Genomic DNA, 23,301 nt, shown 5'->3' on the forward strand with positions numbered 1-23,301 from the left:
CAAAAATAGAAAAATTAGCTGGGTGTGGTGTCACACACCTGTAGTCCCAGCTACTCGGGAGGATGAGGCAGAAGGATTGCTTGAGCCCAGGAGTTCAAGGTTACAGTGAGCTATGATTATGCCACTGCACTCCAGCCTTGTTTTTTTAAAAAAAATAACAAGAAAAAGAAAGTGGGACATGCTGTACTGGGTAAAAGGAACCATTGCAAATAGGCCTTTAGTGATGTGGTGGTGAGGTACAGAGGGAGAGAAGGCATTCTCTACTCCTGTAATTAGGTCTTAGTCTTTTGGTGAAGCCTGTGTCCCAGACTGTGACCTTCATCAGTGCTTCTAGGATCGTGCCCCCTTCAGGCTGCAAGGGGCTGGAGTTGGGTATTTCCCTTTCCCCAGGTTGGTTAGGCTCTGATAAAACCCTCACAGGTTAGGCTCTGGTAAAATAGTTTCTCTTGAGGGCAGGCCTTGTTAAGGAGAAGAGAATGCTCTGGACACATCTCAAAATGTTTACTTTTCCCTCCCCCTGGAAGAAGCATGAGGAGATTTTTTTTTCACTCTGAGAACCTGGTCAAGCTCCTAGAGGTAAAACTCACAAAAGTATGGGTGCCCTCCTAAGACAGGCCTCTCTCTGGAGTTTAACTTTCAGACTAGTCTGCCCTGAGCTTCCAGCAATTCAGTAATTACAGTGCTGTATGCATCTGTCTGTCTCTCCAGTTTGGGGGGCAGCAGTTTATCTGGTGGCCTCAATTCTCTGATAGATCTAAGAGGAGTTGTTGATTTTATGTTTCTTCAGCTTTTATTTCTTGTTAGGACATACTGATGACTTCCGAGCTCCTGATATGCTGGACCAGAAACTTAAACTCCCCTAGGTCCATTTTCATTGGCTCATTTTTCTTCTCATGATGGGTCACGTTTTTATGCTTCCTCTACCTCAGCCAGAAATCCTGGGTGGCAGAGCTCACCTAGTTCATTTCATTTCTTTCAGGGACCATAGTCTCTCATTGACTGTTGCCCACCATCTGAAAATAATTGGTTCATATATTTTGCCAAGTTTTCTAGTTGTTTATGGTGAGAGGGTAATTCTGGATCCTGTCACTCTCTCATGGCCAAATCAATGTTGAATGACTTTAAGCTTTGTTAACAGAAATATGCATGCTGAATTTTTGAGGGTAACTAGAAAATAAAGAGACTGTTTTATTTCCAAAATTGTAAAGAAATATCAAATAATGAAGCAAAATCTCAATTAATCCAAAAGAAGTCAAGAGAGGGAAATAAAGGAATAGAAACATTAGAATAAGTTGAAAGCATAACATATATGTTAGAAATACATCTAAAAATCGCCAAGCAAAATAAATAGATTAAATTCTCCAGTTAAAGACAGGATGTTTAAAAATCCAGCTATAAGTTGTTTCTAAGAGATCCATCTATAGGATAGGACAAAAAAAGATTGAAAGGGCAGGACTTCCAGCTATGGCCAAATGAGGATATCAGCCAATAACCCCAAATACCTATAAAGTTGAGCAAAACTGACAAAAGTAAGCTTTTTGACTGGAAATAAGCCAAAGGTATATGATAATCTGAGAAGCTGAACTTTGGGTAAGAATAGTGGGTGTCTGTGGCACTCTGGTCTAGAGCTGTTCCCATCTCTCCCAGCTTATTTGGCATGGAGGTTCTGCCAAGGCAAGGCAGGCCATGAAGACTAGCAGCTTCTCTGCCTGGGTTTGAAGGGAGCTCAATTTGGATTAGTGAGCAATACCCACACCCAGTGGCATTGTCAGTGGACGTGACTTCTTGGAGGCGGGCCAGCAGGGGAGGGCTAACAGCTCTACTAGGCTGAGGTTGTGCATGTGGCTATGGCAAGCACATTCCTGTCTGACTGGAGACTGATGGTGTCCCAAGCTACTTGTGCTCTCCTGGACTGCCCTGAGGCTATGCACTTGTATGTAGGATACACAAAAGGGCCCAGTAGAGAGTAAAACCTGGAAGACCTGAAAATAGCCTGAACATTGAAAGAGCTCTCCTACCCACACACAGATCCATCAGTAGAGAACACAAGCCTTACTGGCTCAAGATGTGTTAAGCACATCTTCTGTACAATCATGGGCCAACCACTAAGCTAGACAGATACAGGAAAGCCCTAGGAAACCAGGCTTAAAATTTTCTTTATTTTTATTTTTTTATTTTTGAGACACAGTCTCACTCTGTTGCCCAGGCTAGAGTGCCGTGGCATCAGCCTAGCTCGCAGCAACTTCAAACTCCTGGGCTCAAGCAATCCTCCTGCCTCAGCCTCCTGAGTAGCTGGGACTATGGGTGTGTGCCACCATGCCCGGCTAATTTTTTTCTATTTTTAGTCATCTGGCTAATTTTTTTTTCTATTTTTAGTAGAGATGGGGTCTTGCTCTTGCTCAGGCTGGTCTTGAACTCCTGACCCCAAGCGATCCTCCTGCCTCAGCCTCCCAGAGTGCTAGGATTACAAACGTGAGCCACTGCACCTGGCCAGGCTTAAAATTTTAAACTAGAATATATATCTTTTTGAACTGGAAAAAATCTGAGCAGAGACACTAGTGACTGCACACTGCACGGAGACAGATTTCACAGATTTAGCCCAGAAAAATTACACAACAAAGAAACAAATTATAAAACACATATACACACACATACCCACACAGCAACAACTTCCAGGAAGGGGGGAAATAATCAGAATCCAGAGTTGCTGCAAAATATTACTTAAAATATCCAGTTTTCAACAAAAAAATTACAAGACATGAAACGAAACAGTAAAGTGTGACCCACACTCAGGAAAATGGTCAATAGAAACTGCCTCTGAGTATTCCCAGATGTTGATATTAGCAGATGAAGACTTCAAAGCAGCTATTATAAATATATTCAAAGTACTAAAGAAAACCATATTTAAAGAGTTAAAGGAAAGTATTATAGCAATGAATCAACAAACAAAGATTCTTGATAAGGATATAGAAATTATGAAAAAAAAAAAACCAAATGGAAATCATGGAGTTGAAGAGTACAGTAACTGAAATGAAAACTTCTTTAGAGGTGTTCAAGAACAAGTTAAAAATGTCAGAAGAAAGTACTGGTGAACTTGAAAATAGATCAATATAAATTATGCAATCTTAAAAAGAAAGAAAAGTGATTGAGGAAAAATGGACAGAGCCACACAGATCTGTGGGACAGCATCGAGCATACCAAAGAATGTGTAATTGGAGGCTCTGAAGAAGAGGAGATAGAGAAAGAGGAAGAATAAATATTTAAAGAAATAATGGCTAAACACTTCCAAAATTTGATGAAAAACATTAATCAGATCCAAGAAGTTCAATTAATTCCAAGTAAGATAAACACAAAGAGAGCCATTCCTTGACACTTCATAGTCAAACTGTTAAAAGCTAATGATAGGCTGGGCACAGTGGCTCATGTTGTAATGCTGGCACTCTGGTAGGTTGAGGTAGGAGGATCACTTGAAGTCAGGAGCTCGAGACCAGCCTGAGCAAGAGCGAGACCCTGTCTCTAGCAAAAATAGAAAAATTAGCTGGGTGTGGTGTCACACACCTGTAGTCCCAGCTACTCGGGAGGATGAGGCAGAAGGATTGCTTGAGCCCAGGAGTTTAAAGTTGCGGTGAGCTGTGGTGATGCCACTGCACTTCACCCAGGGCAACAGATTGAAACTTTGTCAAAAAAAAAAAAAATCTAAAGATAGATAATTTTGAAAGTAGCAAGAGAGAAAATGACCCACGTAGATGAGAACCACAATAAAATTAACATGTGACTTCCCATCAGGAACAATGGGGGCTAGAAGGCAGTGAGATGACACATTCAAAGTACTGAAAGAAAAAAACACTATCAAGCAAAAATTCCGTATCTGATAAAACCATGCTTTAAAAATTGAAGTTTTAGAAAAGACATGCCCAGATTAAAAAAAAAAAAAAAAACTGAGAAAATTCATTGCCAGTATGCCTCCTCGCAAGAAATGTCCAAAGAAGTTCTTCAGGCTGAAGGAAATGACACCAGTGAGTAACTTGAATTCAAAGCAAGAAATGAAGAGCAGTCAATAATGGTTAATAGGTGAATTTATATAAAAGTCTCTCTGCCAGGCACAGTGGCTGACACCTGTAATCCCAGCACTTTGGGAGGCCGAGGCAGGAGGATCGCTTGAGATGTGGAGTTTGAGTCCAGGCTGGGCAACATAGTGAGACCCCATCTCTACAATTAAATAAATAAAAAGAAAAACAAGATTCAACTAACTATATAGTGCTTACAAAAGACAAATCTTAAGATTCAAACATACAGATAGATTGAAAGTAAAAAGACAGAAAAAGATAAACCATGCAAACAGTAACCATAAGAGAGCTGGAGTGGCTTTATTATCAGATAAAATAGACTTTAAGATAATAAATATTATTAGAGAAAAAACTGATATATCATAATGATAAATGAGTCAATTCATCAGAAAGATAAAATAATTGTAAACATATGTGCATCTAACAACACAGTCCCAAATACATAAAGCAAAAACTAACAGGAGAAAGAGAAAATTCAGCTACAATAGTCAGAGATTTCAAAGCCCCATTTTCAATAATTGCTAGAACTAAACAGGAAAGCAGCAAGGATATGGGAAATTTTGTCAACACTATCAACAAGTCTGACCTGACACCTATAGAACACACCACTCGATAACTGCCAAATGCACATTCTTTTCGAATGCACATGGAACATTCTCCAGGATAGACCATAACTTAGTTCATAACGCAAGTCTCAATACATTTAAAGGGATTTAAATAATACAAAATATGTTCTCAGACCACAACAGAATTAAATTAGAAATTAAAAAAGAAAGAAATCTTGGAAATTCCCCCCAAATTGGGAATTAAACAACACACTTGCAAATAACTCACAAGTCAAAGAAAAAGTAAAGGAAATTAAAAGACTTTGAACATAATGAAAACACAAACGACATATCAAAATTTATGGAATGCAGGTAAAGCGTACTTAGAAGGAAATTTATACCTTTAAATATGCCTACACCAGCAAAAAAGAAAGATCTCAAATCAATAGCCTAAGGATCTACCTTAACAAAGTAGAAAAAATAAGAGCACAATGAATGCAAAGCAAGCAGAAGGAAAGAAATAAAGATTAGAGCACAGAAACCAATGAAATTGAAAACAGGTAAACAATATAGAAAATCAATGAAAACGAAAGTTGGTTCTTTGAAAAAATCAACAAAATTGATCTTAGCCTACACTGACCAAGAAAAAAAGAGAATTAAATTACCAAGATCAGGAAGGGAAAAGGGCACTATCACTACCAACCTATAGAAATTAAAAGGATTTTTAGAGAATATTTCAAACAACTTTATGCCAACAAATTGGACAACTCAGATGAAATGGACAAATTCCTAGAAAGACACATGACCAAAACCAACTTTAAAATAAATAAAAAATCTGAATAGACTTATAACAAGTGAAAAAATTGAATTAGTAACTGAAAATATTTCCACAAAGAAAATCCAAGCCCAGATGGCTTCACTGCTGAATTCTATAAAATAACTAAAAGATGAAACAATACTAATCCTTCACAAACTCTTTGAGAAAATAGAGGAGTAGAAACACTTTCCATCTCATTCTATGAGCCCCATATTACCCTTATACCAAAGACATAATTAATAAGAAAACTATATATCAATATCCCTCATGAACATAGATGCAAAAAATCCTTAACACAATGTTTAAAACTTGAATCCAGCAACATATAGGATGGATTATATACCACAATCAAGTGGGATTTATACCAAGAATGCAAGCTTGATTTAACATCTGAAAATGTCAAATTTTCAGACCTTATGATCTCGTTGAAACTTAATTGCTTCCTTAGGGGCCCCATCTCAAAATGAAGTCACATGGGGGATCAGGGATTCAACATGAATTTGGGGGGAATGTAAACATTCAGTCTGTAACACTCTCCACATTTATCTATAGATTCAATGCAAGCTGCATCAAAGTACCAGCTGCCTTTTTTTGCTGAAATTGATAAGCTGATCCTAAAATTAATATGGAAATGGAAGAAACCCAGAATAGCCAAAATATTCCTGAAAAAGAACAAAGTTAGATGACTCTCAGGTCCCAATTTCAAAACTTACCACAAAGCTACAATAATCAAGACAGTGTGGCACTGGCATAAGGATAGACATGTAGATCAATGGAATAGAATTGAGAGACCAGAAAAAAAAAACCCTTAGGTTTATGTTCAGTTGATTTTTAACAAGGGTACCAGGACAAGTCCATGGGGGGAAAATAGGCTTTTCAACAAACGGTGCTAGAATAACTGGACAGCCACATGCAAAAGAATGAAGTTGGACCCTAATCTCACATCATATAAAAAAACTAACTCGAAATGTTTCAAAGACCTAAATGTAACAGCTAAACCACTCAGAAGATAATATAGGTGTAAATCTTTGTGACCAAGATTAGGCAATGGTTTCTTAGATATGACACCAAAAGCATAAGCAACCAAAGGAAAAATAGATAAATTGGACTTCATCACAATTTGAAAACATTGTGCATCAAGAGACACTAACAAAGGGTGAAACGACAACCCACAGAACGAAGCAAATATTTACAAATCATATAACTGATAAGGATCTAGGATCCAGAACACATAAAGAATCCTTATAGCTCAACAATAAAAAATTATCCAATTAAAAAATGAACAAAAGTTTTGAATAAACGTTTTTACAAAGAAGATATACAAATAGCTAATAAGTGCATGAAAAGATGCTCAACATCATTGGTCATTAGAACAATGCAAATGAAAACCACAATGAGATACCACTTCACACACACTAGGATGGCTATTTTAAAAATAACAGATAATAACAAGTGTTGACAAGGATGTAGAGAAATAGGAACTCTTGTGCTTTGCCAGTGGGAATGGGTAAAACGGTACAATTGCTTTGCAAAATAGCTTGGCATTTCCTTCAAAAGTTAAACATGGAGTTACCATATGGCCCAGCAACTCCACTCCTAGGTATATATTCAAGACAATTGAAAATATATGTCCACACAAAAGCTTGCACACAGCTGCTCATGGCAGCATTTATTCACAATAGCTAAAAGGTAGAAACAATCCAAATGTCCATCAATGATAATTAAAATGTGGTACATCCATAGAATGCAGTATTAATATCATTCAGCTATAAAAAGGAATGAAGTTATGATTCACGTTACAAATGTGGATGAATCCTGAAAACATTATGCTAATGGAAAGCCAGACACAAAAGCCCACATATGGGATGATTCCATTGATTTAAAATATTGGAATAAGCAAATCCACAGAGACAGAAAGTTGATTAGTGGTTGCCAAGGGCTGGGGGAGTGTAAGTGGGGAGTGACTGTAAATGCATACGGGGTTTCCTTTCAGGGCGATGAAAATGTTCTGAAATTAGGTAGTGGTGATGGTTACACAACTTTGTAAACATACTAAAAACCACTGAATTATACATTTTAAAGGGCGACTGTTATGGTACATGAGTTATATCTCAATAAAAATCAAATTTTAAGTTTGACAGGAAAAGGATTGAAAAAAGATATACCAGGCAAATATTAATCATAAGAAGTTATGGTTGCTATGTTAATATCAGGCAAAGTAGACTACGAAGGAAAAGCGTTTTAGTACTAATGAATGTCACTACATTTTGATCAAATAGTCAACTTACTTGAAATATATAGCAATTCTCAACTCATATGCACTTAATAACACAACTTAAAAATACAAAAAGCAACACTTGAAAGAAGTACAAGGAGAAACTGGCAAAGAGTAGTTGGGCTCCTGCTCAGACTTGGCTCCTGGGGCTGAGGAAAACTATAGAAATCTCCGCAGGGTGTGAGGGAGGAGATCTGGAGATATGGGTTTGAAGTTTTTATATTTCTCAAAAGGGGCCAGATAGGGCTGAAAAATATTGAAAAACTCTCTTAAAGCAAGAATCTGATCCTGTCACTTGTTCTGCTTAAAACCTTTCAGTGGCTCCCAATGCCCTCTTGAGAAAGTTCACTTTCTAGGCTGATCTGTAGCCACTTCCTCTCACAGGCCCTTCGGCCAACCACACTGGGTTCTTCGTTACTTCTCGTACACTCCACATTTCTTACATTCCCCACCTGGGGCTGGAGATGGAGATAAGGATGCCGGAATGAAGGCAGGGTGGGGCAGAGAACATGTTTGCCATGTGCCCAAACCATGCGTGGCAAGAAGGGACACGCAGCGTATAGTGCCAACGTGGCCACTGCCTGGCCGGGGGTGCCTGGCCTGCCCTTTCATCTCTTGAACAGCCCTGCCTCTCTCCTGGCTTCCCTGGCAATGTTCTCAACTCGCCCGCAACCTACCCCAGCCCCTGCCTTCGCCGAGTCCACCATGCCCCAGCTCCCCTTTCCAGCCCCAATTCAGCTGCCTTGGCACAGGCTCCCTACGTCTCTTGCCTTGTTCCCCACATGGCCCACACATGTCTCCCAGCCACCAGCCCTGCCCGACTCCCGGGCCTTTCCTCACACTGAAGTCTAGAGGGGTCTTTGCAGAGCCCCAATCACATGGTCTATCCCTACCACCGTGGAGACCTACCATGTTAGGTTTAGGTCCCCATCTAACAGGACCTAAAATTGATGCACAGAGGATGTTAAAAGCAACACAAACCACCTGCAAAGCCCAAACTCAAACACAGCACAGCGTCCCTTCTCCTGAAGCACGCTACTAGTTTGCATTCACAAAGGGCAGAGTGGGAAGAACTGCCCACTTGTCTCCTCCATTCCCCACAATTCTTATGGCCCAGGCAAGACCTCAGTTGCATGGAGGCAGGCAGGAGGGTGCAGTGGGAGAGTGTGAGGTCAAATCCTCACTCTGCCACAGCTGTGTGGCTTCGGCTCAGTTACTTAGCCACTGTATGCCTCAGTTTCCCCATACATAAAGTGCAGATGATGGTAATGATAGTAGCTACCTCACAGGTGAAGTTCAAGTTAACACATGTGAAGCTCTTCAAAACAGTGCCTGGCATGCAGTAAGTGCTCAATGAAGAGTCACTGTTAGCATTCTTTTCATTAGAAGGAATAGACTTCCCATAAATATCAGCTATAAAGCTGGATACATATTTGCAAAGAGAAGGATGTCAGAACAATGGGCTCCCCGAATCCCCTTCCTTCTGCCCACTCTGGAGTCACAGCGCTGGAGCTCTACAGCCAGCTCAGGCTCAGCGTCTAACCTCAGCTGGGTAAGGGCACTCTCTGGCTCCAAGCCCTGCCGGGCTCCCCGCTGCTCTAGACTAAGGCCCCCTCCCTCCCTGCCAGGCTTCGGTCTGCCAGTCCCTCCTGCCGTCAGCCTCAGCGCCCTCACAGTGGCGCCCCCAGCTCCCTGGCTGTCTCCCCACCCACACACCACTTTCCACCTTGGGCTAAACCAGTCCTTTCTGTCTCCGGGCTGTGCACCCCACTGCCTAGGTGACCCAGACTGCCCTCCTTGGATGGGAAGGTCTTAGAGAGATGAAGGAGGGGTGCGCCTCTGCCTGACCTGGGGTCTCCCCCTCTTGCTCCGCTCCCAGATGGGCAGGACCTCTCCCCGGAGTGTGGACTTCCCCAGGCAGGATCTCAAGGGGCAGTGGGCGGGAGGAACGGACTTGAAAGGCTGCCCAGGTACTGAAGGAACCAGAGGTGGCTAATGGATGTCTAAAGATGAGACCATGGTGCACCCTGCTGACAGGACGCGGAATTGCACCCTGTGTCCGGGCAGCCTGGAGCTGGGGCCCCAACGCAGCAGAAGCCATCTGGCCACATGCCTGGACTGGAAGAGCTGTGCATCTCTGAGCACGTGCCAATTTCTTCTGGAAGGCTGGCTCTGGCACTGCTGCCCAGGGCTCCTGGAGCAGCCAGCACGCCGCTTTCCCCTTGAAGATCATTCTTTCCATCCCGGTAAAACCACCCCTCCACTAGAGGGCCTCCTCCTGGAGGGCAGGAACCTGGCCTCGTGGGCCCAGCCATGACCAGCACCCGGCAAAGTAGAGGCCCAGCCAATATTTGATGAACAAAGAACAAGCAGGTGTCGTGGAAGCCCAGTGTGAACAACTGAAAAGATGGCAAGCAGAGCCAGCAACACGGATGCTGGTGACGACGTCAATGCCCGCAGATAACAAAGCCCCAGGAGGGGGGCAAGGAGAGGCAGGACAGATCGTTGGAGGTGAGGAGGCCATGGGACTGGCTGACAGGTCCCCGACAGGTGGCTGTGCGTTGGGGAGAGTAGGACTGCAGGCAGGTATGGGAGGACCCAAAGCCTGGGGTAAAGGATGGCCTGGGAGGGCCCCCCCAACCCCAGCCCTGGCTTCCAACCCTGAAGCCCACCCCAGCCTCTGCCCCCAGACCCAGCCAGCCTTGGTTTGGGCCCTGCCACCTCCTTTTGGGTCCTGAAGTTTGACAAGGAGAGGGGTCCTCTCGATCATCCTCGGACCAGGCTACAGGTCATCGGGCTCACACCCTGGGGGCTGGCTGGGGAAGGGGTAACCAGCTTGCCTGGAACTTTGGCTAGGGCCAACGAGTGGCCCGGGGGTCTTCCCCTGATGGGCCTAGGAGAAAGGCCTAGAGGGCCAGGAGAGGCCCAGAGCCCAGCAAGTCAGGCGTCTGGAGCTCTGGCCTATCAGATTGGAGGTTTGAGGGATTGGGACCACTCCAACCAGAGGACAGGCTGTGGCTCTTCACACCAGAGGCCATAACCAACCAGTCACTGCTCCCAGGGGTCCAGCTGCCAGCTTAGATCCACCTGGGCCAGAGCCCATGAGTTCCAAAGCCCCAGCCCAGCACAGGCATGGAGGCCCCCGGTGACACCCTCTCCTGTACAAGGAATCCCTCCTCACCCTCTGACCCTGGGGTTCCCTATCTTTCTGCATAACGAGGTGGTGTCTGGCCAGGAGAAGAGGAAGGAAGGAATGGAGAGCGGGGAGGAGGCAGCAGCCATGGAGGAGACAGCCCTGGGCTCGGGTCGCCCTCCATGCACCTGTGAACCCTTCCCAGCCTACGATCCTGGCTGGGACACCCAGGCCTGGCCCTACACATCAGGGGCACTGCAGCCCATCCCTGGGACCTGGAGCCAGCGCTGCTCGGGCCCCCATTTGGTCCCCTGTCACCCCCTTCTGCTGGTAGCCGATGTTCTCCTAGGGCCACAAGGCTGCGCAGCCAGACCTCTAGGGTGGCAGAGCTGGCTGGCCAGGCTGCTGTTAGCTGGTGCTTTGTGTGTGTGTGGGGGGGGGGGGGGGGACAGGAAGTTCTTGGACAATCGAGAGCTCGTCTGCCCTGATGCAAGGGAGCAGAGGTTTGGGTGGCAGTGGACAAGGTAGCGTGGCGCAGTCCCATTGGTTTCCTTCCCACAGATGACCCCCGTCCCCTCCACACTTGTCCCACACCCAACTCACCACTGGCCCATTGCTCTGTCTTTATTGGTTTGGGGAAAACTCGGAGGGGGCTGGAGGACCACAACACAAGCAAGACCACTCACAGTCAGCAAAGCAGGGAGGATAGCTCCTGAAACGTGTCTGCCCAGGCCTCCTCCGCTTTTGGAGGGGTGGCGGCGGTGACAGGGGAGGGGAGCCACTGCCCCTCAGCAATGGCAGAGCCTGGGGGGCACCCCACCCCTGCCCACACCCACATCTCAAACTCCAGCAGAGGCTAGCTCAGAGTCAGGGGGTGGGGGAGGGGACCAAAAGGGCCCAAGGGAAGGAAATCTGGGGTCGGTCCACTTGGCCTCGGCACCTGCTAGGGGAGAAGCAGAGGGAAGGGGGCGGTCAGGAGCCGCCTTCCACCTGTCCTGTGCCCGCTGCCTTGGTCCTGCCTTGGATCTCACAGAGGCTGTCCAGAGCAGGGCCCTGCTCGCCCCCCACCCCTTTGCCCGATGCAGGGCACCCACTGGCCCTCCTGGGGCCTCCCCTCTGTCTGTGCCCTCTTCCGCCAGCCCTCTGGTCTATGGGCCTCCCCTCCCCCTTAGATCTTGGCCACACGGAGCACCACCACCAGCTAAGATCTCCAAGAAGCCAGCTCCCAGGGGAGAGGGCCCATCCCACACACCTGGGCGTCACCACTTGGGAGGCTGGCCAGCCCGGAGGCCTCCTGGGTGGCTGTGTCGGGCCATACCCTGTTCGGAGGCCTCCTCACCCTCTGGGCTCTGCCCCAGCTTACGGATGTGGTGCAGGAACGAGGTGGCATTGAACGCTCGCTGCAGGAAGAGAGGGAGGTCAGGCCACGTTCAGCCCCAGCCCCAAGACTGCGAGGACCGCGGCAGCCACCAGGCAGCCAAGGGCCTCTCCATGCTGACCTTCCAGTGGGTCCGGGCGAAATTCTTCTGGATCTGCTCACTGACCGAGCCTAGGATGTTCCTGTCCAAGGCTGCATCCCCAGAGATCCTGGGGGAAGGCTGGGGTAAGAGGGGTGGTCTGAGGGGTGGTCCCTCTAGCCCTGGGACAGCTTGACAGAGGTCCCACTCACCAAAGGTGCTGTAAGGCCTGTTGGCAGGTGAACCTCTTCTGGGGATCTCTTTCCAGAAGGTGCCGGATGAAGTCTTTGGCTGGAGCAGGGAGGCCAGCTCAGCTGGCCCCACCCCACTCCCCCCACCACCCTGGGCGCAGGCTGGCCCCAGGCTCACCTGATTCTGAGATGTCATCCCAGAAAGGGGAGTCAAACTCATAGCTGGCCCTCAGTATCTGGCTGAAGAGTTCAGGGTCGCTCTCGTCGTAGAAGGGAGGGTACCCACACAGCCTGGCACCCACAGATGAATCACTCAGCTGTCCCACCCTCCCCAACCCAGCAGGGGCAGGCAGGCAGGCGAGCCTTCCCGGCAGTCACTCACAGGATGTAGGAGATGACACCCAGGGCCCACACATCTACGGCCTTCCCGTAGGGTTTCTGCTCCAAAAGCTCTGGGGCTGGGGGCCAGAGACAGACAGACACACACACACACACACACACACACACACACACACGCACACACACGCCATGCTGGTCAGCACTGGCTCAGCCGATTCAAGCCCAGGAATGGGCCACCCAGAGGTAATAGGTACCACAGACTTCGCAGTCTCCCGGGGTCCCCCAGCCCCATCCCACCGCCCAGCAAGCTTGAAGGTGCCCTCCTTCACTTACCCACATATCCTGGGGTCCCACAGGCAGTGCCTAGCATGTTGCCAGCCTGGATTTTGGAGAGTCCAAAGTCAGAGACCATGATCTTGGAGTCCTCAAACGGGGTGGCATAGAGGAGGTTTTCTGGCTGCAACACATGGGTACCAGAGAAAGGGCCAGGTCAGTCCTGGGATGGCCCTGATGCGGGGACAGAGTAAGGGCTTGGCACCCCCGAGTTCCTGAAACCCTTGGTGGAGAGAGATACTGGGAAAGGTCCCAGCCATGAATCCGGGGAAATGGGCAGGGCCAGGCACCTTGAGGTCCCGGTGCACGATGCCCAGGCTGTGCAGGTAGGAGACAGCGCCGAGGACCTGACCCACCAGGTGGCTGGCGTCCTTCTCCGTGTAGGAGCCGCGCTCCATGATGCGGTCAAACAGCTCACCACCTGTCACCCTGGGGGGAGCCAGGGGTTCAGCTGACCCAGCTTCAGCCCCCACCCCGGCCCCCACACCTGCCCCAGCCCTCCTCACAGCTCCATGGCCAGGTACAGGTGGGAAGGGCTCTCGTGGACATCCTCCAGAGCCACAATGTTGGGGTGACTGACCCTGCAACAGCAAGAAAGAGCCCCTTGTGGGCTGCCACGGGCCCCCTCCAGGACCGTAGCAAAGGGCAGGAGTGCTTCACCCTGGGCCCCAGGATAGCCCCTGTCCCTCTCCTCCTCCTCCCAGCCCCGCTCCCCAGGCCCTACCAGAGGCCACCCTTGCCCAGTCCAGGAGGGCAGACAGACCCCTAGCCCCGAGCCCAGGCCTTCCTTGGGACACACACTTCTAAAGCCCATTTGAAAAGCACAGATCAATATCAACCCTCTAGTTTTGCTGATGCAGGCCCAGACAGGGAAAGAGAACTGCCCCAGGCCCCCCAGCAGGTTGGTGGCCAGGCCTGGACCAGAGCGGAGGGCACATCTCACAGACCAAGGGGCTCCTCTCCTCTCTGCTGCGCACCTGCGGAGCACGGCGATCTCATTCTCCACCAGGGCCTCCTTGCCCCGGAGGGCCTTCTTGGGGATGCACTTGAGGGCGACAAGGTGTGTGGAGCCCCGCTCCTGGGCCAGCACCACCTCGGAGAAGGCGCCCCTGCCGCAGAGCCAGAAGGTGGGAGGCAGGAAGGGAGAGGGGAGAGCGAGAGTGGGGGGGGAAGGGCCCTCCCTGGTCCCATGCCACCACCGCCCCCACACGCCATCTCACACACCCACCACCAAACACACACGCACACACATTCACACACACACACACACACACTCACGAGCCCAGCTTCTCCCGGATCTCGTAGACGCTGCTGATGTCTTCCGTGTGTTTCTTGAGTAGCAGCATGTCTGGAGGGGCACAGGAGAGGTGGAGGGAGGGCCCCGTGGGTGAGGGGAAGCCTCCTCCCCCACCCTCATCCCTCTGCCCTTCAGGGAATCCCCCGCCCCCAGTCACCCCCTCCCCCACCGCCCAGGTCCACACTCCCAGATGGACGCCTCCCACGGAGGCCACCACACACACACCTCCCCATCCCAGGTACACGGCTGCCATCCGGCGCTGCCCCCACCCTGACACCCTGACGGCGACCAGCGCCTGGACTCCCCTTCTCTGCCTCCACACATCCGAGCCAGCTCCATCGGACGCTTTCCAGAAGTCTCCGTGCACCCCCGCCCCGGTCTCTCAGGGCCTACCCCCATCCACAGCGCCCAGACCCCTCCCCACCCCACCCCCGCCTAGACCGCCGCCCATGGCAGAGCGCCCACAGGCATGCGCCACCCAGGCCCGCAACCCGCCGAGATGCACCGGCGACCCTCGCGCACAGCCACCTGCCGAGACCGCGGCCACCCACGCGGCCGCCCAGGCGCAGCCCGGCCCTCGGCGGCTCGGACCTGGCGGCACTCGGCAGCCTGGCCGCTGCGTCCTGAGCGGCGTGGACCGAGCGCGTGCGGGCGGGGGCGGCGCGCGGCATGACAGGTGTGCGCGGGGGCGCGCGGGGGCGACGGCGGCCGTGGCCGGGAGCCTGGAGCTCCCCGCGTGAGCGCCCCTAGGCGGCAGGTGCGGACCTGGAACGGAGCCGCAGCGTCGCGCAGTGGCAGCCGCGCCAAGCGCCTCGCTGCTCCCCGCCGGCCCCGCCCCCTCCGCGCGCGTCCCTGGCTGAGCGCGACCTCGGCTGCGGGAGGCCTTCTAAGGCAGCGCCGGGTTCCTGGGCTTCTCGGTCGCTCGGCCGCGTCCAGCGGCGGTTCCAGCCCCCATGTGCCCTGGCCAGGCCCGGCCCCAGGGCCTTTGCACCCACATATTGGCGTGGCTCGCCGCCTTCCAGTCTCTGCTTCAACATCCTCTCCTCAGACAGGCGTCTGGGCCATTTGGTCTGAAACAGCCTCCTTCCTTCCCTAGTTTCCGGTCCCTGCAACCCTGCCACAGCCACTTGCCACTTTAGCCTAAGCACTCACTGGGCTCTTTCTGCCTCCACCCTTAGCCCCTCACCCTCATTCTCTTCTCCACCCAGCAGCCAGAACATTCCCTTTATTGAGACCATGTCACCCTCCCACGGCTCTCCATGTCACTCCAAGTCAAAGCATGAGTCCTTATAGTGACCTCTGCCACTGTGCCTTCCTCAACCATGTTGGCCTCCTACCTGGCCCGCAAACACACCATGCAGACACCTGCCGATCTTTGCACTGGCCACCCCTCTGCCCAGAATGCTCTTGCAATAAATAGCTCCCTGGTCCACCAGAGCTCAGCTCCAATGCCCCCCTCCAGCGGGCCTCCCTGCCAATTCTCCAGTACATAACCTGCCATGTCTTCAGAAGGTCCGTCACTGCAAAATCACCTTCTTTGTCAGGTCTTCCTCACCAAAACATCAGCTCCCGGAATGTCTCTGCCGACCCAGCCCAGGGTGGTGCTCAGGAAATAAGTGCTGGGTGACTGAATTCAATCCTTGATCCAGCCCTCGCCCCCATCCAGCCCCACCGAGGATCTGGCACCCCTCCCAGGGTGGGGTGCAGGTGTCCTGGCTGTTGGCAGAGGCACATCCACAGTGTCACATGGGCTCTGCCAAGTTGCAGGGTCCAGGAGTGGCTTGCTGAATGCCAGTCTTCACAGCAATCTGTGGGCCCCTGGCATGACAAAGGCTTCAAGAGGGCCCATGAGGCAGGAAGGACCTTTTTAAAATCATTTTTCCAGACTTCAAATCCCACATGTACTCTATCCAAAAACCAGGAAATGTGAGAAGGCCCCTGCCAGCTCCTGCGCCCTGGCCTTTCCCAATCCCCCTCCCGGTTCCCGGCTGGAGGCCCCAGGGGCCCTGGCACTCAGGAGTGTGGGCTCCAACCCCAGCTGCTCGTCTAGGCGACTGAGGTTTCCTGGGACTCACACCTAAAAAAGAAAAAATAGGAATGGAGCTGGAGGTGAGTGCTGTTTGTGCATACCTACAGTTCGTTATTCATCCGAGTGTCTAATATGAGGCAGCTTTGATCAAGCCAGAAGAAGAAACATTATCAGGGCTCCACTCCATGGTCATGGGTTACAAAAAGAAATGGAATCTATACACATATATTTGTGTTTCAGAGAAGTGTGATGGTGTGAGTAATAAAAGACTGCCCACGTGAAGAGAGATGGCACACGGAGACATCTCTGAGGGCAGCATAGGGAACCAAGGCCAGAAGACAAGGACCCACTTCCAAAGTGGGCAGGGTGGGTGTTGGAGAGGGAGGCAGCTATCAATTCACCAGATGATTTAGTTGCCACTGGCCTTGTGTAAAAAGTGATAGCACAGTTTTGGTTTTAAATGATTGTATTGTGTATGGATGATACACCAGAAATTACATACACCCTTTGCAACTGTTTCAACATCTGTTGAAATCCTATAGACGTCAACTTCAAAATGCATATGTGTGTGTTGGGTGATGGTGGTGAATAAAGAGCTTTTCAAAATCCTTTCAGTGGACATCTTACACAAATATGAACTCGAAATGGATCACAGATGTAAATGTAAAATGCCAAACTAGAAAACTTCTAGAAGAAAACGGAGGAGAAAGTCTGTGTTCCCTTGGGCTTGATGATGAATTTTTAGATACAATATGGAAAACATGATCCATGAAAGAAAAAACAATAAATGGCACTGTAACAAAATTTAAAATGTTTGCTTTGCAGACAACATTATTAATAGAATGAGAAGACACACCACAGGCTGGGAAAAAAATCTTTGCAAAACACACATCTGATAAAGGACTGGTATCCAAAATATACAAAGAGCTCTTAAAGCTCAGCAGTGAGAAAACAAACAACCCAATTAAACAATGGGCCAAAGACCTTTACAGAAGCCTCTCCAAAGAAGATATACAAATAGCAAATGAGCATATAAAAAGATGTTTAACATCACATATCATTTAGGGAATTGCGAATTAAAACCACAAGGAGACACCACAGCTACTAGAATGGCCAAAACCCAGAACACTGGCAACACCTGATGCCGATGAGGATGTGCATTCATTGCTGAGGGGACGCAAAGTGGTGCAGCCACTCTGGGAGGCAGTTGGCAGTTCCTTACAGAGCTTACATGCTCTTACCATACGATGCAGCAATCACACTCCTTGGTATTTACCTGACTAAATTGAAAACTTATGCCTACAGAAAAACCAGCACCTGGATATTTATGCCAGCTTTATTCATGACAGGCTGGAAGCAACCGAGATGTCCTTCGGTAGGCAAATGGATAAACAATGGAATACTATTTGGTGATGAAGAGGAAAGAGCTAGGAAGCCATGCAAAGAAATGGATGAGTCTTAAACACATATTGCTAAGGGAAAGAAAGCAATCTGACAAAAAGCTGCATACTGTATGATTCCATTTATATGACATTCCAGAGAAAGCAAAACCACGGAGACAGAAAAGAGATCAGATCAGTGGTTGCCAGGGATCTGAGAGAGGAGATAGTGTTTGACTAGGAGCAGCGCAGGGGGTTTCTAGGGCAGTGAACCCTTAATATATGCAAATTTAAAATAATGTTTTAGGAGGTTGGGGAAACCCAGGATGGAATGTAGACTGTGATAAAAGAGTCTCACTGTATTAGAAATTTACAAAGCAGCCTCACTGAAGAGGGTTGGGCTGAAAGGGGCACTTTGGAAATGAACTACACATAGCACTTGATCTAGTTGATACAGTCGGTCCCCATGAGGGTATACATTAACAATGCTGAAACCACTCCACCTTCCTGCTGGATCAAACTATCTCTCGCATGGCTGGCCAGTGCTGGGAGCCAGGGTCTTCACTTTTAGACGAGCCGCTGGAGGAGGCTCAAGTGACCCATGTGGTCATGGAGCAGAGCTGTAGACATCAGTGAATATGAACTGGTGTTCAGTTTTTAGTTATTTTTAAGAGAGAGGGTCTCGCTCTGTCACCCAGGCTGGAGCGCAGCGGCATGATCACAGCTCGCTGCAGCCTGGAACTCCTGGGCTCAAGGGAGCCTCCTGCTTCAGCCTCCCGAGTAGCTGGGACTATAGGCACGCATCACCACACCAAGCTAGTGTTTAGTTTAATATAGATACTGATGCATATGTATGTGTTTATAGATATGTGTATATACGTGGGTTAGTACATATATAAATGTCCTTGCTCTGTCAGCAACAGTACTCCAGTAGCAATGAGTGCACCTAGAGCCCAGATCTTAGTTTCTAATACCATTCTCCAAGAAAATGGCTCTCTGGAGAAATGGCTGATTCTAGGACTGGGGCAGGAAACATACAAGATGGGCCTGGGCGAGAAAGTAAGGAAGTACTCAAACCCACATGTACACACGCAGTGAGGAGGTGTGTCAGAGGGACACAGGAGCCAACTGAAAGAGCCCCCAGTGGTCAAAGATGGAAAAGTTGAACAACAAAATAATAGAGTAATATTAGATTATAACCAAAAGTATGAGATAAATATCCATGAATCCATACTCCTACTGTTATAAATAAACGATTAAATCAATCAACGTGGGGAAGTAAACAAAACTCCCAGGTGGAAGAATCCCACATCATTTCTGTAGGAGGCTGCCCAAGACTCCCCACTCCTTAAGCGTCCTTCCCAAGAGTCACTTCACAGTGGGCGGGCCATCAAGGTCACACAGACAGTGATAGCTGCTGAGGCCAGTCTAATGGTGCGGGAATGGCAGGGGCGCCCGGAGCAAGGAGAGGCTGAGAAACTGTCATGGCCAAGAGGAGCCTCTGGAGACATGACGACTAAGTGCCATGTGGGGTCCTGGCTGCGGTCCTAGCACAGAAAAAAGGACACTAAGGAAAAGCTAGGAAAATCTGAATAAACTATGGCTTTAGTTAATAACAATGGAGCAACGTGGATTCAGTAAGTGCAACAAACGCACCCTACCCTGCTGTAGGAGGTTCATCACAGGGAAGCTGGGAGGGGCCAAACTCTTGGCACTTGGAACTCTTGGCACTGTCTGCACAATTTTTCTGTACATCTAAAACTAGTCTGACATAAAAGGTAAAAACCAAACCCAAAACTCCTTTCACAGGGTCTGTGTGAAGGGGCGCAGCTGGTAGGCAAGGGCACGGGGTGGGGAGGTGCGGGGAGTAGGTGGCCCCTGATCCGCCTTTCCGCAGGCCCCAGGCCTCTCGGGTTGCCCCCCCCCAGCATCACGACCCCTGCCCCAGCCCATTCTTTCCCCTATCCAGCTTGGCTGCAGCCCCCTCCCAGGAGTTGGAAGTACAAAGCCCTTCCAGGTGGACTCTGGCTTCTCTTTGTTTCCAGCTAATTCTAATTCCAAAGCTCATTGTGCCTCCAGAAGAGGAGGCACCCCCACCCTGTCTCCAGCTGCCCACCCAGCTGCCCTAGGCCCAGAGGGCTCCCCAACAAACAGGAGCCCTCCCTCCAGCCCCCCACCACACCCCTCCACCTCAGCTCCTACTCCAACGCTCAGCCCTAGCTGGGATCTAAAAGGCTGCCTACTTTCTGGGACACTGTAGGATGAGGGTACAGCTCCCCCTCTGTCACTTCTACCCCAGGGAACAGTTTGCTTCTCAGCCAAGAACTACAGTAGGAGCTCTGGGCTGGGCGCCCCAGTCCCTCCTGCACATGCTCGGAACCCCGTTCCGTGAGTAGAACACAAAGGCCTGGCAGGACAGACAGATGCTTGGACAGGGCCAGCCAGGGACAGCTTCCAGGCCCTCAGCTGGGGACCTGGGGGGGTCTACCGTGTTCCTCCCCAGCCCCTGCTGCCTCTGGGAGGGGGCAAGATGTGCCTTGACATGGCCAGAGAATGCCCGAGAGAGCCCACCTGGGGCTGGAAATCCCTTTGCCTTTGTCCCCCTGGTGCTCAGCACCTCCTGGAGCTGCCTCAGGCAACACTGTTAACTGTCACGAGCTGGTCAGTGTGTGGGAGGCCAAAGCTCGGGGTTCTGCTCCGGAAAACTCCAGCCCAGCCAGCCCGGGTGGCGGCAGCCCAGGGTGGCTGGCTCAGGGAGGGCTCCCGCAGCCCCTTTGGCCTCCTGGACCGGCAGTCCTGAAGAAGCAAAGGAAAGCCTGCAAAGGAAGGGAAGCCAGGCAGCAGGCCCAGCATGGAGGGAAGCTCAGGGAGCGCGCTGCTCGCTAGTGGCCCGAGCTGGGGAGGCCGAAGTCCAGGTCATACGGATCTTGTATGGCTTGGAGAAGAATTTAGTTTCATCTCCAGGGCATAGAAAAGCCCAGAGAAAGAGCTCAGACAGGGGTGCGACTGGTCAGATTTGTGCTTCAAGAAGGTCCCTCCAGCTGCACCAGGCCACAAGGGAGAGGCCACTGCCATTGCAGGGTCCAGGAGAGCCAGGGGGTCACTGGCTGGAAGTGGGTGCAGGAAAGCGGGTGCTTTCCAGAAGGGTCTGCGTAGGGAACTGCAGGCCCTGCTGTCAGAGCAGGGGTGGGAAGCAGGATGTGGGGGACAGCTGCAGGGAGGGGGACCGAGAGATACAAGGTTGGGGGGCAAGGGGGAGTTTGGCCCTGTTGAGTCAGGTCTGGGGGCCTGCTGGACCTGCCCCCCCAAATGTGGAGGCCTCAGCTCTGAGAGTCTGGAGACACCCTAGGAAGGCAGTGGTCTGTGGAGCAGTGGGAGCCACCTTGCCCTTCACTTCTGTCCCCAGCCACCTCCAGCCCAGTCACCTCTTTCTCTCCCTCAGCAGCCTGTGATCCCACAGAGGCAACAGCAATCCCAGGTGCCAGCTCCCTCAAGGTCCTGCCCTTGGCCTTGGAACCTGCTTCCCCTCCCAGCCAGCAGGCACAGGGCAAAGGAGGGACCGCTGCAGTGGCCACTTCCTCAAAGTGTCATCAGCTCACCCACGTCCTTTTCAAGGCATGCTTTCTCTCCCTTCCACCCTCCCCTTGGACAAGCAAGATCTCGAATTCTTGAAAGAGTCACCTGCACCCCACCACACCCTCACCTCCCCTGCCCAAGTCCATGGCCTCTGCCTACACCTCTCCCTCACCCAGGTCACAGCCCTCCCTTCATTGGCATCACTCCGCCCCCGCCCTGTCCTGCTGGGGCGAGGTCCTCTTCTCTCCTCTCTCAAATGCCATAGAGGTTGCCTGTGCTTTGGCTGGGCTGTCCTCTTCCCTCTCTGTCCTTGATCCTTGGGTGGCCCCAGCTCTGCAGGCCATCTGTGGGCCATTTCTCTATTGCCTCTTTGTCTCCAGACCAGCTTCAGTCCTGGGCGGGGCCAGAGAAGACCCAAGTCAGGGACTTCTGATGAACAGTGTGACCCTGCCACCTCAAGAGGCCCCTGTCAGCCGATGCACAGGCCTCATGGATCTCCCATCCACACCCCTTGGGGCTGCTCCTGCAGGCTGCCCCTCCCTCACCGAGCAGGCTCAATCTGGCTCAGGCAGGCTGTCTGCGGACTCAGCTTAACCGGGTGAGCCATCTGGGCACTGCAATGTCTGCACTCAGATCAGGGGCCCTGGGGTTGAGGGGGGCACACTCTACCTCCCAAGCCAGGACAGTGATCCCCTCCTTCCCTGCTAGTCTCCCAGGCTAGTCTCGGCCCTAGAAAATTCCAAGCAAGCTGCTCAGGTGGTGGTGGGGAGGGAGCCCAACAACTTGCTCTGGCTGGGGAGGCCTGGGGGTCCCTGAGCAGAGGAGCTGGGGGTGTGGAGCAGGAGCTCCAAGCCCAGGCCTTTGGGGAAGGGTCTGTGCCCCCCCACAGGCACCAGGGGGCAGCCTTACCCTATTCCTGCCCCATCTTCCCCAGGTCAGCTGTCCCTACCGTCCCCACACCAGGCAGAGGGGGCAGAACAGGGATAGTTACACAGTCCCCTTGTATATCTTGGTGACAAACTCTAGCCTTGCTCCTCAACCAGGCAGGCTTCCCTTTGCCTACTTCGGAAACTCACAGAGACCTGTCACCCCAAGAGCTGGGACCCTGACCTCCCTCCTCCAGGGTCCAAGGCTGCAGCCCCAGGGTTGTGGGGAGCTGAACACCATGCGGAGGCAGGACAGCACACCTGGAGACAGGTACAGCCACCCCAGCCTTTCCCCTCCAGGCCAGCCATTGGCCCAGCCCTTCAGGAGGCCAATGGGGGCGCAGGGAGCGGGGAAGCTTGAGACCTTGGTACCCAACACGCCAGAGAGGTGGAGATGGGGCTGGCTGCCAGACAGCAGGGACCAGGCAGACCCGGGAGGAGCAGGCTCTGGCCTGCAAGCATAGGGGAGAAGGGGGCGGGGATGGCTGGAAGCGGGCCAGGGAGCCGCTCTTCTACAGCTAGCAAGGACAAATTGGGAGACCCGCGCCCGTCCAGGCCGGGAACCTGGGGTGAGGCGGCGAGGACCCGGGGGAGGAGGTGCTGGCGGGCGTCGCAGGTAGCAGCCATCCCGCCTCCCGCTGGAGCGGTGTTTCCTCCTGGGAGGAGGTGGGCGGAGTGACGAGTGAGCGGGAGGAGGCTGCGGGAGGGGGAGGGGACCGCCCGGTCGTGGGGGTGGGGCGACGGTGACATCACCCCGGAGTCGTTCTTAAGCGGCGGCCGGTCGCGGCCCGGGAAGAGTGGGACAGTCAGAGCGCAGTGGCGAGTCGCTGAGCCCGCCGCGGCCCCGAGAGCGGCTGGAGCCGCCGCCGCCGCCGCCGCTGGGAAGGAGGAGGCGAGGCGCGCCCGGGCCGCCGTCGCTGCCACCGCCGCCGCCACC

At 51.3% G+C, this 23,301-nt stretch overlaps 1 protein-coding gene across 1 annotated transcript; it reads right to left on the bottom strand.

Moving 5' to 3' along the window:
• Positions 1 to 12,088: 12,088 nt before the first annotated feature.
• On the bottom strand, positions 12,089 to 14,698 carry PNCK (pregnancy up-regulated nonubiquitous CaM kinase). The gene is made up of 11 exons (XM_012661983.1): positions 14,639 to 14,698; positions 14,436 to 14,505; positions 14,135 to 14,266; positions 13,664 to 13,738; positions 13,448 to 13,586; positions 13,158 to 13,281; positions 12,868 to 12,943; positions 12,664 to 12,776; positions 12,507 to 12,585; positions 12,337 to 12,424; positions 12,089 to 12,237 (listed from the first exon to the last, which is right to left on the bottom strand). Exons 1-11 carry the CDS (start codon positions 14,685 to 14,687, stop codon positions 12,097 to 12,099), a joined length of 1,086 nt encoding a protein of 361 aa, XP_012517437.1. The 5' UTR covers positions 14,688 to 14,698; the 3' UTR covers positions 12,089 to 12,096.
• Positions 14,699 to 23,301: the final 8,603 nt, after the last annotated feature.

This window comes from Propithecus coquereli, unplaced genomic scaffold (genome assembly GCF_000956105.1).
Source record: "Propithecus coquereli isolate 6110/MARCELLA unplaced genomic scaffold, Pcoq_1.0 Scaffold748, whole genome shotgun sequence".
In the NCBI taxonomy this organism is placed as follows: domain Eukaryota; kingdom Metazoa; phylum Chordata; class Mammalia; order Primates; family Indriidae; genus Propithecus; species Propithecus coquereli.

Excerpts from the sequence above, each read along its gene's own strand:
- PNCK (XM_012661983.1), bottom strand. The coding sequence starts at position 14,687 with ATGGGGAGGTGTGTGTGTGGTGGCCTCCGTGGGAGGCGTCCATCTGGG. Across the intron at positions 14,506-14,638 it reads TGGGAGGCGTCCATCTGGGA|ACATGCTGCTACTCAAGAAA; the intron begins GTGTGGACCTGG and ends GTGCCCCTCCAG. Across the intron at positions 12,944-13,157 it reads TGGGACCCCAGGATATGTGG|CCCCAGAGCTTTTGGAGCAG; the intron begins GTAAGTGAAGGA and ends TCTGGCCCCCAG.